This window comes from Drosophila albomicans, chromosome 2L (genome assembly GCF_009650485.2).
Source record: "Drosophila albomicans strain 15112-1751.03 chromosome 2L, ASM965048v2, whole genome shotgun sequence".
Classification (NCBI taxonomy): Eukaryota; Metazoa; Arthropoda; class Insecta; order Diptera; family Drosophilidae; genus Drosophila; species Drosophila albomicans.
In genome coordinates, this window is record NC_047628.2 from 13,394,069 (window position 1) to 13,413,017 (window position 18,949).

Sequence of the window (18,949 nt, forward strand, 5' to 3'; positions counted from 1 at the left end):
TCACAATTAACGTTTTCCAGGCCCAATTTCGAATTTTCAAATGAAACTTAATCGAATTGTAATGAAAATTGTCAACGTGTTGTCAGCGCTGCGTGTTGACAAAAGGCAAAGTTGGCAAACGAGCAAAAAATGGCTTCACAATTGTGCATTTTAATTAGCAATTTGTGTGCTGTGTGAACTGTGATCACGATCAAATGAATACGCTGTAAAGGAAACAGGAATACAACAGATCAACTGTCACTAGAAGACAAAAATATGACCAAATATTCACAAGTATTTCTGAATTTCTTACGAGTAACTTTGAATCATGAAAATAAAGTTCGAAAGCAAAGAAACAAAAAAAAGGATAAAAGTAGAGGCAGAAAAATTATTTATTTGACTTATCAAATTCCAAATCATTTTTAACTTTGTGTCCATAAATGTTATTCGTACTGAAAATATCCTTTATTCGTATGTAAAGTATTATTTGAAGGATAATTATCCTTATTCTAATCAAAGATGTGTCATAGTTCCACTACAAGGTATCTTTTAGTCTATCATGGTCATTTATAAAACGCTCATTGCGTTTAATGTGTTTTTTAATGCACTACGCATAAGTTATATGCTCTTTCATTAAATTATAATATCTGTATAATCGAAATGTATGAAAACTGGCAGTAAAATTGCAACATGGAAAGGGAGACTTGTGAAAAGAATATTAATAGCATTGAATTACAAAGCAAGAGATGATGCTCTGTGGTAGGGCGAGAATTCTAGGGCTTGGGCCATGTAACTAATTATTTAAATGCTATTATAGCCATTAATGTGTCCATATTTTAATTGAAATTAATTAACGAGCTGTGCGCAAAATGGTTTGGTTAATGTTAACAATGCTGATAAGGCTTTTCACATCTCCCTTATAAATGGCATAAAGTTAAAACAAGGTCAACAATTAATGAGAATTTTGAAATATTTAAACAGAAAAATTAATGTCACTTGAGCTTATATAACTGATGAAAAATACTTTCAGTTTCAGTATCAAAAACAAAAAATAAATGTGACTAGAATTTATATAATTCTGTCGGGGAACTTTCACTAAGTCACCTCCACTCAACCCGTAGCTATATTCATATATACATGAGTGTATTATATATATAGCATAAGCCGTTATATAGCTGAAGTATTTCCTATACATTTCCGCAACAAACACGAAAATAGCGATGAGCCAAGTGGGCTCCGCATTATTCACCATATGCATGCCACAGCTCTTCATATAGTATAGTCTTTCTCTTTATCCCTCTCACTCACACACATACACACTCACACACAACATATATGTATATGCATATATGTTGGCGATTTCTGTACTGTTTTTCTGTTGTATTTATAGCAGTTTGCGGCATTCTCCATAAATAGCAACAGACGAGTTTGAAAGTGCACACCACCAAAAACTATAGCTGAACTTTTCTCAGCATTTTTATCAAGTTATTTCCATCGTTTCTCCGAATTTCCACATTGAACCGCACACTGACGCGTTTGCAATAAATTTCGGCAATGTTTTTTTTTAAATGTACTTTTGCTTTTAATATTTATATTTTCATTTAAATTGTTTGTTGAATTTTTTCCAGATTTTTAATTTTTTTATATCACAGAGATTGTTTTCAGTTTTATATTGCTCCTTTTTTTAGTTGTTTTTTATTGTAGTAGATTGTCTTTGCTTTGCGTTGGTATTTATTATATAGTATAAACAAAGCGGCGAGCCCAGACCGAAATCGGGCGATCTGCACAGCTCGAGAACAGAATCGGTAATGCACTAAAGGATGCAAAAAATATTCTCAAATTAATTCTTGGGCTGTTTGGCGGCTGTCGAGGCGAGTCGCGATGCCCCCGGTTATAACTGTACCGGCGCTGCCCGACCGACCGAGCGAACGAACTCTATCCCAAAAAGATCCACAGAATCAAACGAAAAGAACATCTCCACCTCCCTTCAGCCTGCCTGAGCAGAACTTTCATTTCGTACATAAACATATATGTATACATACATATATATATTTATTTCGTACATATTTATAGCTTTGTCTCGTCTTCTTGTCTTGCTATATACACAGATCTGTGTGTGTGTTGGGATATGTATATAAAGCGCATATAGCTAAAATCGGCCGCCCAAAATATACCAAAGACTTCGGCGTTGTCGTCGTCGGGCTTTTGCCTCCACACTTTGCCGCAAATGATCCTCTTACGCAGGCGCATTCCACACACACACGCACACACTCACACATACACACAGTCATAAGTAGCAACGTCTATACTTAGCCGTATATACGGAAGATCGGGCGATCGTCGAACTGTTTTAGCTGCTTCGATTCGGCCGCTTCTTCGTGCCAATGCGAACAGCATTCGTGCTATAAAAATAACATCCAGAAACACACACACACAACTATGTGAGATTCAGTCTAGCCCCAAAGACGATCTAACATTACGATCACCAAAAAGATCGGAGAGTTTCTGTTTCTGTTTCGGTTTCGGTTTTTTGGCAATCGAATCGAAATTGCCATATAACTGAAAACCGGCAGCAGCAGGCGGCATCAGTTTGCCATTTCGATTTGCCGATTTTCCATTTTCCGTTTTCCAAATTGTCTATAGTTCTTTTCTTTTGAGGGTTGACATATTTTTGGAAATGTCAAAATACGTTAGAATTGCTTAATTACTTTTTCTCTGCTCACAACACACATTTGGCACTGCTCCAATTTTGGCGATCGGTTTATCCCGATTTCTGTTTGGTATCGGTTCTATATACATACATATTTGTTGTTGATTGGAAAATGTGTTTTGGCCAGCCGACCAGATCGATTTCAGGCATGTAACGATCAATTTGCTCTCATGTAAAACAAGCTCAACAACAAGTCTGCTCGTATAAGGAATATTAAAGTGTGAACATCATACGTATATTTCCGTATTTATATTTGTGAATTTGTGCTCTCTTGATTCGTCATTAGCGTGGGCAATCGTCGCATTGCTCGTTTCGCATTTTCAATTTGGACTAGGCCTATTTTTAGCTAATCATTCTTATCTTGCTTCAGCTACAAATTCGATGAGTAAGCGCATGGGAATGTAATCGAATTAGCAAAATGAGCTAAGCATTCGGTCTTGTTTTTATGTACAATATGTTTCTTATATAATAACAAAACATCCGCTGAAGTAAATAAACAACTAGAATTGTGAATACGTTTTGGAATCTATTGCTAAAAAAAAACTAAAAATTAATATTATATATTTGTTATTTTAGTTTCTTATTTTGATTCAGGAATTATCTATAATACTTTAGAAAAATATACTAAAAACAAAATTGAATCTAATAAAACTTACTAAACTTTCTACTAATTTAAACAAAATTTAATATAAAAAGAAATTTAATATATTTAATACAAGTATTGTTACTTGTCGCTACAGTCGAGTAAAATATTTAATATACCACATTAATAAACCGAAAAATACTAAAATAGGACTGTATTAATATTGGTATATTCTATTCGAAATATACCGTATTTTAGTATTTTTCAGATTATTAGTTTCGGTATATTTGATATTTTATTCATATTGTATTATCAGAACTATTATTGTATTTGGTATATTGATATAGTACTGCATTCGAAACATACATAACATAGAGTACTATACATACCAGATTGTCAGACAAAGCTGATAATATTTAGGAGTCATAAATACTGTAATAAAATTGTATGTACCGAAAATTGACTGTAGCTTCAAAATTACGCTTGTTATACGATTTATCTGAAGCCCAGTCCTGTTTTTAAAGTTTTTCGTTAATATTACCTTATGCTAAGAGAATGAGATTTAGCCAGAATGAGTTATTCCTAGAATACGTACATACGTTAATATATATTCCTTTTGTCGTAACGCGTTAACAAGTCTTTTATAGACTGTGCAGCAGTCGTAACCGTAATCAGATGTACACCGCAGATCTTATTAAGCAAATGCACTTGGTTTAATCTACTTGCTTTACATTTATATGCAGAGATGCAATGCTTATTATGTGAATATATTTTTGTTAGCATCCAAAAAAATACTTGAAAAGCATTTTGCGCTTCTGCCGCATTCGTGAATTGGGCCCTTTTAAGAGCTTAGCAACATTTTGCAGTGCGAGAAAACGCACAAAACGCTCGAACACAATTCGCCTTTTAATGTGCAAATGTAAAGCTTAACTAATGCACACACACAGCAGATGCACACACACAATAGATGCAGCATCCAATAGATTCAACCAGCTTGAAGAAGAAGCTGCAATAGCAGAAAAGTAGAGGAAAAGTAGAAGTACTACTCGTTGATGCCTCGTCTGCTTACATGCGAGCGAAACACACAAATGCAATTTAATTTTTTTTTCTTTTTTCGTTTTTTTTTTCTCAATGATTTTTTCACTCGTTTCGAATTTTTTTGTTGTTTTGTGTGTGTTCATCTTTGGCCTGCATGAAATGTATTTTTGGGTGGCAATAATAGCTCCCAGAGACAAAGAGATGATTCTCGTCCTTGTCGTTAGGTTGATGAATTTCTCTGTTGTGGCTGTGTGCGCCATAAAAACATAGCCACCAACTGTTGTCTACAAATAAATCTCGTTAAGAAGTACATACACAAAACATACACAAGCACAAACCCCGACATACACATCTCTCTCTTATGCAGATACAAATACATTTAGCCCCAAAAGTATCGAAGGCAACATGACCATAAAAACGCATGGTCCAAATACATAATAAATAATACGAGCAAAAAAAATATATAGAAAAATAAAGATATCTTTGCCGTTTGGAATATGAAATACCCTTGAGTTGCTGTAGCCTAATCGAAACATGAAACTTGGTAAACATAACATCGCATAATCGAAATTCGCATTTGCTTATGATTAGGTTTGATTAACAAAAGTAAAACAATTCAATCGTTCTTTATACATTTTAAGCAAATATCAAAGAAAAGACAATGTAAAAATTTTAAAAAAAAAAATCCGTTAGTGTTTTCAATGCTTAGTAACCCGATCTACTTGTCACTAATAATAACATTCAGATAATTATAAAGCCAACGACCATATCAGCACACCTAATAAGCTCTCAAAGGCATTACACAATTTTTCGCAAATATTAAAATGCCCTCGTGACAAACCCACACACCAATTTTATGAGCCAAAAAGAAACAGAGACAAACATTGCACTTGACTGTGTTGTTATGGCCATAAACAGCAGAGAATTAAAATACTTATAAAATCAAACGAGACCCAAAAACGAAAGAAAAAAATGTAGGCAAATTAAGAGTCGAATAGGTGACAGCGCTGCATTGATTCAAAAATCGAATCCGCGTATTCATTTTTATGAGCTTTGTACATGCCACATTCTGTGGCACTCTCTCATAATGCGGCACCCAGCCGCAAGACACGAAACGAATCCTCAGCAGTTTCTTGGAATACACTCGATAGAGTATTGCTATTTCGAAACAAAATATGTCTGTGATGTTTTCATATGTATTATATGTAATATATTGTGAGATAAATATGTATTATAAATTTACTTGAACTATAAATTTGATTGAATTTCCTTTATATATTCACCTATTGTTAGATCCTATGTGAAAGCTTTATCATAATGCCGTTTGAAGTGTATTAGAACTTCGTCAATTGCAACAGTATTCGGATTTTTTGTCGTATTTTGTCTTTGTTTTTTACGATGGCAATTAAATTGCAGAATTTGATTTAATTTATTTTATTGATAATAAAAAGCCAAAAACTCAAAATGCCGCCATCCTTGCCGTCTCCACCGCCTGCCTTGCATTATATAAAATTTGATTTTATTTCTCTTCACATTTGCAGAGTTTCCCGCCCCATGGCCACCCCACCCATGTCCGCCCCTCGCCCCTTCTTCTTGTGCAGAGAACCAACTTGAGTATGCAAATGGGGGAGGAGCATTGCACGCTCTTGTCACATTGGAAAATTGAAAATCCTTTTATGTGCAAAACGTGACAAACGATTTTAGATTTTATGCCCCTTGACGTCGCATAAATATCGAAACTTTAAGTGAGAACTTTAAAGTCATTGCCTGGCCCCAGCAAATGCATTAAATATATTATTGAAATGACAGCAAAATTCTGATATAATGGCAAATGTGGGAAATGTTAAAACAAAATTGCGTTGTGCTGGAGTTTACAATAGATTGGTCAAGGGTATTGCTGGATACCCAAACTTCAAATAGTTTGTATTTGAATTAAATTAAACTTTTCGTACAACTTTTGGTAATAATATATTATACAATTTTTCACAATGAGTTAGAGTATTAAAATTAAATTTATATTACACATTTCTCTCTTTTAAAATTTATTCAATTTTGCTACAAATATTTATGAAAAATATTTTAATTATATTCTCCTTGCTCATCAGAATGTACACAAATTCACATATGCTCAATAATTTAATGCCACGCCCACTTGGCTAGTGTCTGCAACGGCTTACATGTGTAACACACTCATCGCTTCGGATCTGGGAAGTGGACAGCAAGCATATTGGACTTGCATTGGACTACCTACTACACAGCCCAGCTCAGTTCAGTTCAGCTCAGCGCAGCTCAGCCTTTCTCTCTCTCATCCAGAGCCATCTGTGATATGGTGACGCAGCTCCCCATCCCAGGATTGTGTCTGCAATTGCCACAGTCGCTGCTTCTGCCTCTGCCTCTGCCTTATGCCTCTTGCCTTCTTGCTTTGGCCCCTCTTGCAACGTTTGTCTGGCTGTTTCGTAATTACGTGGAAGTCAGGCCCAGCAATCGGACACATGTAGAACATGCCACATGCCTCTGACTATACTTGGCATGTATTCACACTCACACTCACACTCACATTTTGAATATTCGTACTCGCATTATTGCATATGGCCTTTCGAGTATGAATGAACTCAAGTGGTGGCAATTTCAATGTATTTACAATCCAAAAAACAAGAAAAAAAAGTAAACGGATTTTAAAGACAAACAAAGCAAATCTTTTAAATGCTCGCATATAAATTATAAATCAGACAAACTAAATGTATTAATATTTATAATGCGAGTTAAAAGCAGATGATGTTTACTTGAAATGCAATACCAATTAGTGCACAAAAGACTGTGCAAATAAATTATGCATGTGTTCAAAAGTAAATGCAATAATAACAATAAAATAATGCATCCTCTTTGCTGTACTCTATTTTATGTAAATTTGATTGCATCGTTTGCAATATTCAAATTGCAGCTGCTAGTTGATAACAAAGTTGTCAAATTAAATAGCATGTAAATAGTTTACGTACAATGTGAGACATGCAAATACTTTATGTATATTTTAGATGCAGATACAATTACACACAGGATTACATTTATTTAGATTTAAATACATCAACAAGCAGCATAACAATGCAGGCTGATTTAATGAAAAGTTTAAAGTATTAGCAGTATTACATAAAAGGTTAAACAATTGCCTCGAGCCTTAGTGATTTAATAAGTTTGATTGCTTCACATAACAGGTGTCAATTGTAGTTGTTGATTAATAAAGCAGAAAGCAGGCTAGAAGGGTCTGTCTGTCCGTAGGAACATCTAGGTGTTCTTAGAGACAGTTACTCAAGAACAAATTTTATGTGACAAAAACCTGCAGCTGACGGGTCCTAATTGATTGACCATATATATAGATACATATATATGATATATATTGTACTCTATAGTATATTTCGCATGTAGTACTGTATCTATATACCAAGTATATTTATGTATTCTTATATTTTTATAAAATAAATATGTATATATACTAAGTACAGCATTTGCCATATTTTTGTATTTTTTCAATATATATTTTTTTTCATATATGCGAGTTGTTTCGCTTTTTATATCCGCTTCCCATAGAGTAGAAGGGTATTATAACTTTGTGCAGGTAGGAAATATATGTAACAGGTAGAAGGAGGCATCTGCGACCCTTTAAAGTGCATACTATATATTCTTGATCAGCGTCAACAGCCGAGTCGATCTAGCCATGTCCGTCTGTCTGTCGGTTCGTCTGTCCGTATGAAACATTGAATCTCAGAGGCTATAATAGATAGAGCTATAATTTTTTGTCAGCATTTGTTATGTTGTTGTTTGTTATTTGTTATTGTGATTCCTGAATTTGGTTGCGATCAGATAAAAATTGTCGAAGTTATTAAAGACATTCATTTATAAGGGCAAAAACGCCTACTTACTAGGAGTCTTAGTTGCTTTGGCTGACAATCTGGTATATTGTGCCGTCTATGGTATATTTTGATTGTGGTACTGTATCTATGTATATACCAAATATACTAGCTTGTATAATTTCAGTATTTTTGGTATACTTGCAACTCGACAGTAGCTTTCTTACTTGTTTTGAAATAATTTATTTGGTAGAAGGCATTCGAACATGGATCTAGTTAACTATTATACTTAATAGTTTTTCTATAAAATGTCAATTTGATTTTATCCCATTTTACACCCGAAGAAAACCAAGCAGAAAGCTTGAGTGACAACTCAACTAATTTTGTTGTGCCCTTTCACAGCTTCGTTAGTTATAGCTTCCTTCACATTTTCCCACTCTTTCCAACATAAACATAATATGAAGGATATTAAAAAAAAAAAACAACAAGAACAAAAGAATGAAAACTTTGGCGATATTTCGTGCCAGATTTTTGAGTTTTACAAAACTTTTGTGCCATATTTTGCAGAAATGTATGGGAGAGAGAAATAGAGAGAGAGAGAGCGAGTGAGTGAGTGTGCACCCAATAAGCAGGCAACTCGCCAAGTATTGCAGCATAAACCCCTCACTATCTCTTCTTCTTCGTCCTCCTGCTCTTCCAACACCCACACATACATACATAAGATGCCTTCTGCTCTAGCATTGCAAACATGCTATCATCAGAGCCTCACAGCAAACATGGCACACAGCAAAAAGTTTACGCAATGTACCGTAAATTGTGTGTTAATTCAATTATGGCCAAGTTATCGCCTTCCCACTGCAGTCGTCTTACACACACTTGCACACACACACAGGCAAGACAGCTGCGTAATTAAAATACCGAATGTTTATTCAGGTAAATAATTTCAAAGTGCAAGTTGAGAAACAACGGCAACTGCAATAACAAAATTGATACCATTTTACCAATTCTCGTTGTTCTTGGTGTTGTTGTTGTTTATAGCCAGGTTAGTGAGACGCGCTGACTTTCGGCAAACGCGGCTGCAAAAACAATCTAATGTCAAGCCCCCGCCCGCCTCCACCCCTTTCGGCTAAAGGCAGCAGCGGTGGCGCCTTCATTCAACCGTTGAAATTTCCAGCGCGCAAAAGTTCTTAACAAAACTTTTCATTAAAGTTTGGCCAAGAGGAAGGACGACGCAACAGAGCCAAAAGACGTGAAAGCAGAGAGCGAAAAGCGCGCAAAACTTTAGCCCGCTGCTAAACGTCATTTGTGGGCGTGGCCGAAATGCAGCAGCAAAAACCAAGCAGCAAAAAAAAAATATATATATAATGTATAGTAAAAAATAAAATAAAATAGAAAAAATGTGGCTGCAAAGTATTTGTTTTTTCATCACAGTGTGTGTTTGTGTACATGCGTGTGTGTGTGTTTATGTGTGTGTGTGTGCTAAGGTTTTTCTCAAGTTTTTAGTCGCCATCCGCAAAATGTTTTTCTCGCATTTCAATTCACCACAAAAACGTTTTGAGAAATTATTGCAAAAGTTTTTCATAAAATGAAAGCGCATAAATTTAGTAAAAAAAAAGAACCCTTTGGGATAGTTCTGGGAGGCAAAGAGGCAGCGAAATGGCTAGATAGTTGTAGAGCTGGTTAGAGCCAAATATCAAGCGGCAAGCAGGAAGTAGCAAGTAGCATTCGTTGCATGCGTCCGATATGCACACACACACTCAAACACACACACTTGCGTCGCACACTCACGTGCACTACATGTGCACCTTTGTGCGACACGTTAACAAAAACAAAAGCAACACCAACAACAACAACAGCAACGACAACAACAAACAGCAGCAACAAAAGGCAACGAGTGCGAAAAAGTTTTTGGAGGGTAACGCAAAAAATGCAGCAAGCGTTTTCAGACAACAACAACGACAAGGGCTGGGCAACTTTTTATTTTGGCAGCAGAGCTGCGTTTGTTAGACCCTGCAACAAATAGAGAAATAAGATACTATAACTAAAGCTAGCAGCTTAGAGCAGAAATCAACTGGAAAATGTAACCAAGGTAATGGGAAATTATTCAAGAGGAATATGTACCTCGATTAAATTAAAAGTAAATTCATAAAATATAATGTCCAAAGTTTAAATGTATTTTAAAATAAAAAGCACTTCTAACTAAAAAAAAAGAAATAATTCATTAGATAAAGAATAAAATATGCAAAATTAAAATGTTTTTTTAAAATAAATAACTTTTAAAAGAAGCCAGTCACAATAGTTTGTATCTAAATTCTGTTTTATTAAACAAGCATTTAACTAAACGTTGCATCCCATAAACTATGCAAAACATTTTCCTAGCCAAGCGATAAATTTTATTTTAAAACAGGAAGCTAATTTCATATTTTGTCCCAACTCTTCACGAATTTATTAGAATTTTGTATCCCAACTTAAAATAATGAATATTTTATTATTGACAACAAACCTAAAGCCAATAAATGTAATAATAAACAATTACCTAAGAATCAAAAGTAGTTATAAACTATCATATTAGTAAAATGTTAAATGAAGAGGATAAGACTTGAACAGCTTCAGCTTGCTGAGCGAGGAATGAAAATAAATGAAGAAATGTGATTAACAAGCCGAAGACAGTCTGCAAAGGTCTTCGGCTTGCTTTAAACATAAGTTATGTTCATTTTGATTATATCTAAATAAATAATAAATAAATAAATAATTAATTCCCTAGAAAATATCACTTTAAATGAAGCAGCTAATCTTCAAATTAAAGCGTAGTAAAAAGTCTCTCAAGCATTTCCTTAGGGCATTCAATAGTTGCCTAGTTGCTCAACTCGCATTTACAAAATTTTCCGCATTCACACACACACATGCCCTCTCTCTTTCGCACACACAGTAGCTATCTCATTCTCTTCCCTTTACACTCAGTGTGCTTGTATTTTTGTCGACTTTTCAACTTGGGCGCGACTGTGACGCGTCGGTGGCAACGGCGGTTAGAGATTGTAGAAAGCATTGGGAGGTGGTGGTCAGAGGGGGCGGCTGTGGCGGTGGCAGCGTGGCGGTGTGCGGTGTGTGCATTTGAAATATGGTCGCTTGTGCCACAAATAAATAACGCTTTGAAATCGCTCGCAAGTGGATACAGGCAACATTTTGAGTGTGTGGGTGGTGCTGCTGCCTCTTCTCCTTGCCACCCCGTTGCCTCCTGCTAGCGGCCATGGTGCCTCTGGTTCTGGATGTGGTTCTAGTTGCGGCCACGGCTCTGCTAGTTAAGCACTTACATGCACACATACATAAATAGGAATTAAAATATAAAATGCTCTCGACGCCAACAGTCAGCTAGCACAGCCACTGCCAGAGATACAGATACAGATACAACAGATACAACCTACCACAGCTACACACAGATACAAATACAACAAATGCCGCTACAGATACAAATACTTAGATACAATTGCTCTCACATGGTATAGTACGCCTAGATTGTCTGTTTTCTGCGTCTGCGTTGGCAACTAATATTTATTTTTATTCTACGGGACGGAGACGGGGACAACACCGACAGGTTGGTCAAACGAGGTGTGGAGACGGAAAAAGGGGGGTTGTGTCTTCTCTTGAATCTTCGAAGGTTAAACAGCCACAGAGGAAAAGACCAAATGATGCAAAGCTCAGCAAAAGAATGAAACTATTCATAGCTATAACTAAACTAAAACTTTCAGCTTTACTTACATTAAAAGCTTGCAAGTACATGTAACAACATATTAAAAGTATATAAATTAAGTGGTTAAAGTTTAATTTCGAAATTTTAAAAAACTTGTGAGTCATAAAAATTCAAGATAATATTCAAGAGTTTTTTTGTTTTTATATCACATAATACTTTGAGTTTTAAAACAGAAGTGCTAATTTAAATGAAGTTGCAGCTTCAAATATTATTTTCATTTATAACCATAATTTGGAATCATATTATTATTGTCCTAAATTGGAGCACAGAAACTAAATTTTAAAATTAAAAACTTTATTTTTATATACGGAAGAACATAAATTTTCATTCAACTCGAGTTTGCCCGACTGTGAGAAATTAGCAGTCTGTCTCACTATCGATATATTAAAAATATAATAAGTCAATATACCAAAAATAATACTAAAATATACTGAATTGTATATTTGGAATAGACTACTTAATATGCCAAAAATAATAATCAAATATATACCGAAATGTATATTTAGTAGATATACTACATTTAAATTATCCTAAAGAGCACGAAATATACCAGATTGTTAATCAAAGCAATAAATCACCAACAGCATCAGGCGTCATTTATTTCATACAATCTTTTCTTCCTACATTTTATATCTGATTTCAACCAAAATTTCAGAATTTCTTAAAATCTAAAATGATTAGACTAATAATAATGACTTCTAGCTTACAGAAGTTAAATCTAGAACCTTTTTTCCTTCAATATATAAACCAAACGCTCAAGTCTGCAATCTGAAAATTAAACCACATCTTGGGAATCCTCAATTATTCCTAATATTCAAGGCACTTTTACTCATCTTAAACTTAATATCTTTGTCGTTTCTAACACATTTGGAAATGCCTATTATCTAACAGCCTCCAAGGGAGCCATTTGGCATGAGAGACAGAAAGAAGAGGCAACTGCCTCCCACGTTGGCTGGCCACATGGCTGGCTGAAGAGCAAGTCACCAAGAGTGCTAAGCACATCCACTTTTAACAATTTGACAGGCAGCAGCATTTCAGTTGTAGACCATTTGCTACTTATTGAGCAATTAAAGTGATCTACTCAATTCTCATCGCCGAGATGCACGTGCACATGTTGGGCCTTTGAACTCGATGGTGATAAATTTGAAATCTCTTGCCTGGCAACCAAAATTGGGAGCACAAAAATATTTGTCAACGCGTTGGTAATTGAATGCCCCAGCCAACCAGCCAGCCAGACAGACAACTTGGGTGCAATAGCCTTTGTCTAGCTGAGTAGGAAGAGACCAACCCAAGGCGACATCTAATTACAGATGCAAAGAGGGGAAACGGAGAGGGAGCAGGGGATTCTGATCAACACGTAACTGAAGCTGCAACAACAACATGAAATGAAGCCGAAAAAAAAAATGCAACGAAAGAAAAAAAAACAAGACCCGTAGTATTTATAGAAACCAACGCGATGCGATCGAGCTGTGTAAGCAAAGAGCTAACGCAAAAGAGACAGACACACAGAGAGAGAGAAAAGTTGTGTAGAGATCAGTTTATGATATTTTTAAACGATAAAATCGCAGCAGGCGAAGTCAAGTGCACACACTCCGAGCACACACATTGTGCATTGGCATCAAGTAACCAGCCAAGCAAGCAGCCAACGAATCGTCTGTTTGTCTGGCCTGTTCTCTGAAGTCTGATGGGGGATAGTACCAAATGAAGCCATTAGTCTCCATCTACGTCTCCGGCCATCTATACGAAATTGTGGCCTAAAAATATAGTTTGCTTTTCTGCTGCTGCTTTTGTCTAACACTCGAATGGAGTTACTATATTTGGCCTGGCTGCCACATGGCGCTCTCGAGTTACGTTCGCTTTGGCTTTTTGGGTGTGTTTCTAATGTTTCATATTTTCTATCAAAGTGGAGGTAAAAATTCAATTGCCTAGCCCCCATTCATGTAGGCTTTGTATGGGGCCATGTGTCGCAAAAAAAAAAAGAAGAAGAAAGCAGCTGAAGTTGCAACTTTGGCTATGCAGCATTCACATATTCCAGTCACGATTTAGCATTTCTCATCAGCGCTGCGATTTTCATGTCACGTTCGCTGACAAAGTTTCTGGCCCGTAACCTTTAGCCGTGCCAAGGCGCGACAACTTTCCAACCATCGCGTCCTTTTGTGGCTATATAGTACCCATACATAGTACATAAAAGTATATCCCATATACACACACACACACAGTCTTCTGTCTATCCTTTCTGATGTGCGGCATTGGCGCCGCCTTAGGCTGTCACTTCTTATGTATTTTGTTTGTTTGCTCTTCGACAAAACTTTCGCCAGCCTGATGTTTAATTGTTATTTTGTGTACCTCGCGTTGTGTGTGGCACGAAGGAACTTAAGTACGTCTGATCTCGTTTCGAAGTTGTTTCCAACTTGTCAGCCGGCATAACCAACAATTGTCCAACTCGAAGGCAAATTTAAACGACATATTTCAATGGCAGCGTTGCAAATTAGCTTGAACTTTATTTTAAACATTTGAATTCAAACATAATTTAATATATTATTTATATAATATTGAAATAATAAATTAAGAAGTAGATTGGAAATCTTGATTTCAGATTTTTTCGATCTTAACAAAAAATTCTTCATATAAGATTTTTTGGTTGCAAAAAATTAAAACCAAGATTTTTAGGTTGTAAGAATCTAATTTTAAGATGTTGTGTCTAAACTTGCATTTTAAAATTAAAAACATCTTTTTATAAAATTAAAATCTCGATTCAATATATTGAAAAAGTAGATTCCAAACTTTGATTTGAGACATTTTCGATCGTAAAAAAGTCTTAATACAAACATTTTAGATTGAAAAATATTAAAACAAGATTTTATTCTTGAATTATCGACTTGAAAATTAAAAATATATAAACTCTCATAAACGTTCATTAATTTTATTTTATTTTTTTTCAAAGCATGTACTTATGGATTCTTTGTCAACTGTAACCAAAATTGGTAATTGGAGAATCCAAGTTAAAGTTTCTCGCTGCCAACTTTCAGCTAGTGTCTTTTTGCCATTAAAGTGAAATCAAATTATTAGTAAATTTTGGCAAATGCTGCTTCATTAAAACTAGATTTTCTGCAGAGTTTATTCAACAATTTGTTTGCAGCTTCACACAAAAACTAAACAGTAAGAACTGTATATGCATAAAATCGTAAAATATATGGAAAAGTTTCTGCAAAACCGCCACTCATGGGGGCAGTGGAAACTGTTGAAGTAGTTCGTTTTATTCTATGCTTTTTGCCACTTTATTAATTTCAAAATAAAATGGTGCAACCATTAACAATGCAGCTGAGAGCAGAGAAAGCAGTCAACAGTCGACAACAGTAGCAACACAACTGTGTAAAGAAAACAACAAAATGTGAAATACACAATTTCCAGTCAAGCCACAATAAACAAGAGAAGAAGCGAGTGAGAAGCGAGTGAAATGCAACCAAGAAATAAAAAATGTTCACTACTCGAGTACGTGTATTACATGTACTTAGAATGCGGTGGATACGCATACTTTTCCAGGGCAGTGTAAAACATTGCGAGAGCGAGACAAAGCGAATGAGCTCCGCTCTGGCAGCATCTTTGTCTAGTTCTTTTGGCTGCACGCTCCGCAGTCATTTGGAGCATATGTTTCGAACATTTTTCATAATCAAAAAGCTTTTAGTGGCGGACAGTGGCAATGATGGCCAGGACTTTAGGAGGACAACGATGCGGCTGCCACGCCCATATCCCATAGCCAGCAGCTATCACCCTGCTGCCTCTGCTGCTGCCGCATCCATTGGACAAAAAAGAGCTGCAAACTGACTAACTTATTGCCCACCAAGTGGAGCTTATTGTCCGTTTCATTTTCGAGTGCAGCAGCGTGTAAAATCGCAATAATGCACCAGATTCTAGATTCCACCAAAAATGTGTTGCACTGTGCCCATGTCCGATGTCCGAAGTGCGCGCAACTCGTGTTCAGTGTTTGTTACCGATTTGTGGCAGCATCAACAAAAATAAAACAACTTCAACAAATATTCTACAACTACGTTGTACAAGATGAACTATAAGATTCCCTGCAATTGAAAAAATAATAAAAATCATTCAAATAATTCATAATAAGTAAATATTATAATTCGAATTATTTAAATTTGCCTCTTCGAATTTTTCAGCAACATTATTTTCATTTTTAAAAACACATTATTTGAGAAATTTGTATTTACTACAAATAATATAAAATAATGATTATAGACCAATTAAACTTTTTTAAGGTCAACTGAAGAATATATTTAGAACATATTATATGATTTATTTAAGTAAAAGTCTTTATAAGTATAAAGAACATATTATATGATTTATTTCAGTAAAAGTCTATAAATCGAAACCAAACATTACAAATCAAATTATAACAATAATAATTCTCGTTTGTTTCACTTCACACAGAAACACAGAAAAAAAACTAGATTGAAAAGTAGGTTGCAAATTTAAAAACAAAATCTTGAAATAAGATTTTCAGGTTGAAAAAACTTAATTCAAACTTTTTATGATAAATTTGCACTTTAGCATTAAAAATTCTTATTTAAAGAGTAAAATCATGCTTCAAGAAATTTTAATTCTTGATTTAAAAATAAATATAGCAATTTTATATATATACTGTAATTTACTTTAATTTAATTTAATTTCATATATTAAAGAAAAACCTCTAAAATATATTAATTATTATAATAATAAGCAGTCAAGCTGAAGGCCTTCGCTGCCATTGCTTTATCAATAGCGTTAGTATTAATTTTAATTATAGCTAACCTTTAAATAAATAAAAATAAATTTACTTTTATGTTATGTATTTGTTATAAAAACGTTTTTCTACAATTTTCACATATTCTAATATTATTATTCTATTAATTTTAATTATAGCTAACCTTTAAATAAATAAAAATAAATTTACTTTTATGTTATGTATTTGTAATAAAAACGTTTTTCTACAATTTTCACATATTCTAATACACCTCTTGCCACATTTGTTTACTATACAGGGTATCTACAAAAAGCATGTTGCAACGACAAACAGCAATTGTCATGCCAATTGATTGCCGAAAACAACTAAAACCCGAAAACAAATTCAATTTAGCTTTTAACACTAAAACAAGTTGCACAATTGAATTCAATTTTCATAGGCATAAACATGTAGCCACAACACGCACACACACACACACACACACACACGAATGCAAATATATATATTACAAAGTATTTGAGCATATAACAAATTGCAATCAATTGAATAGCAACAAACGAACAGTACTTATCTATTGTTGCATGGAACACGTTACATGTTAAAGCTGGCCTGGCAGCCATCTTTACCGGCCGCAATTTAAAATTGTTTATTTATAGTTGACAGTTTTGTGCGTATCATATTTTATTTGCATTAAGCAAATAGCAGCTTCACAACAATAGCCAGCATTTAATTCTTCTTGTTGTAGCTGCTGGACATTTCGCTATGACGATGGTTGGTTGTGGCTGTGTGCACATTACGCATTTTATTACATTTCCGAATGCTTTTAATTGCCTTTCATTAATTTTTACGCAATGCCGGTCATCATATGCAAATAAATTGCGTATACGCCTCGTTGTCCGACAGCACAAGCCGAGAGAGACAGCAGCAACAAACAACACTCCGCATACAAAACAATAAAGCACAGTCGTGCACACACAGCGAGTAATGTAAAGCTACAGCTGAGCTGTCTCCCAGGCAACGGGACAACTTACTATCGTCAACTTCTCTTCTCTAAATTTACAGAATTATTTACAAACTTTATTCATTATTCAACTGTCAATAATTTTAAGGCTGTAGCAGATTTAATAATCTATTGCTATAAATCATGTCTCGCAAGTCGGCAGCCTTCAACGATGGTGTGTCCTTGTTGTGGAAAAATACAAAGTAGATCACAAGTCCAATAACTAGAAGCACTCCAACCACCGAGCAAAGTATCATGCAAAGAATTTTCAGGCCACATGCCAAGCAGCTAAAAGGTTACACAGCTTTAACAAATACATAGAAGATCGTATATATACACAGAGAGAAAAAAATCTCAATCGAAAGGTAAATTGCAAATCTTCTTGGTTCAATTTTAAGATTTTTTCATTCTTGAAACAAGATTGTAATCTTGAATTTGAATGTTTGGCAATCTAAATTTGTAGAATAAACCTTAATGGTTCATTTTAATTTTGATTCAAGGTTTTATACTTGATTTAAGCAAGTATTTTCTTTCTGTGCATAGTAAAACACTCACCAACATATTGCATCTTTAATGGGCTTACACATTTTGCTTGAGACAAGTTAAAATTTGATTCAGAAGATGTAATTCGGAAAATGTACAGATATAAAATAAAAACAAGTAGCAAATGAGTGATATGACAAAGAACCCTTGAGTCGAATGAATTGAAATTGTCGGCAATATGTATACACAAAAGATATATAAACAAGCAGCAGGACAAAAGCATCGTCGACTTACGTCAGCGAGGATAATATGAAATTATGTCCCAGTGGCATATTTTGTGCGCTTTCAGGCAAATTATATTTTATTTTATTGTATTTTCTTTTATTTTATTTCACATTGTTGAGCATTTTTTTTTTTACAACGCGTAAATTCGATTAACTTAAGCTACACCAGGCATACATTCATTCAATTGTTGTTAAGGGCTGCCTGAAAGCCAACTGTAAAGCGAATTTAAAAAACACGAAAAAAAACAACTCATGGCACGCATAATCGAAATGTATTTTGGCTTTTTATTGCGCCAGCCAAAGCCAAGGGTGTGTGGTTGTCCTGTTCTGTTCTTACCGGTTACTGAGTTTTTGAAGGGGGACTTATTTTTGGGTGGGTGGAGGAGCGATAACAACATTTTAACGCCTTATAGTCCATTTAGGTAAAAGTGCCATTTGCGTTGTGGGCTTAACAAGAAATTATGACCTCTGGGCGGCCCAGCCACAGGCTTCAAACCCAAAAGAAAGTCCATAAAAATGTGGGGCAAGCCACCAAATAAAAAAACAA

The 18,949-nt window shown here is 34.9% G+C and overlaps 1 protein-coding gene across 1 annotated transcript; it reads right to left on the reverse strand.

The window, feature by feature from the left end:
* Positions 1–17,690: 17,690 nt before the first annotated feature.
* On the reverse strand, positions 17,691–18,333 carry LOC117564772 (protein midgut expression 1). Its single transcript, XM_034243671.2, has 2 exons — positions 18,191–18,333; positions 17,691–17,923 (listed from the first exon to the last, which is right to left on the reverse strand). Exons 1-2 carry the CDS (start codon positions 18,220–18,222, stop codon positions 17,740–17,742), a joined length of 216 nt encoding a protein of 71 aa, XP_034099562.1. The 5' UTR covers positions 18,223–18,333; the 3' UTR covers positions 17,691–17,739.
* Between the last annotated feature and the right edge of the window lie 616 nt (positions 18,334–18,949).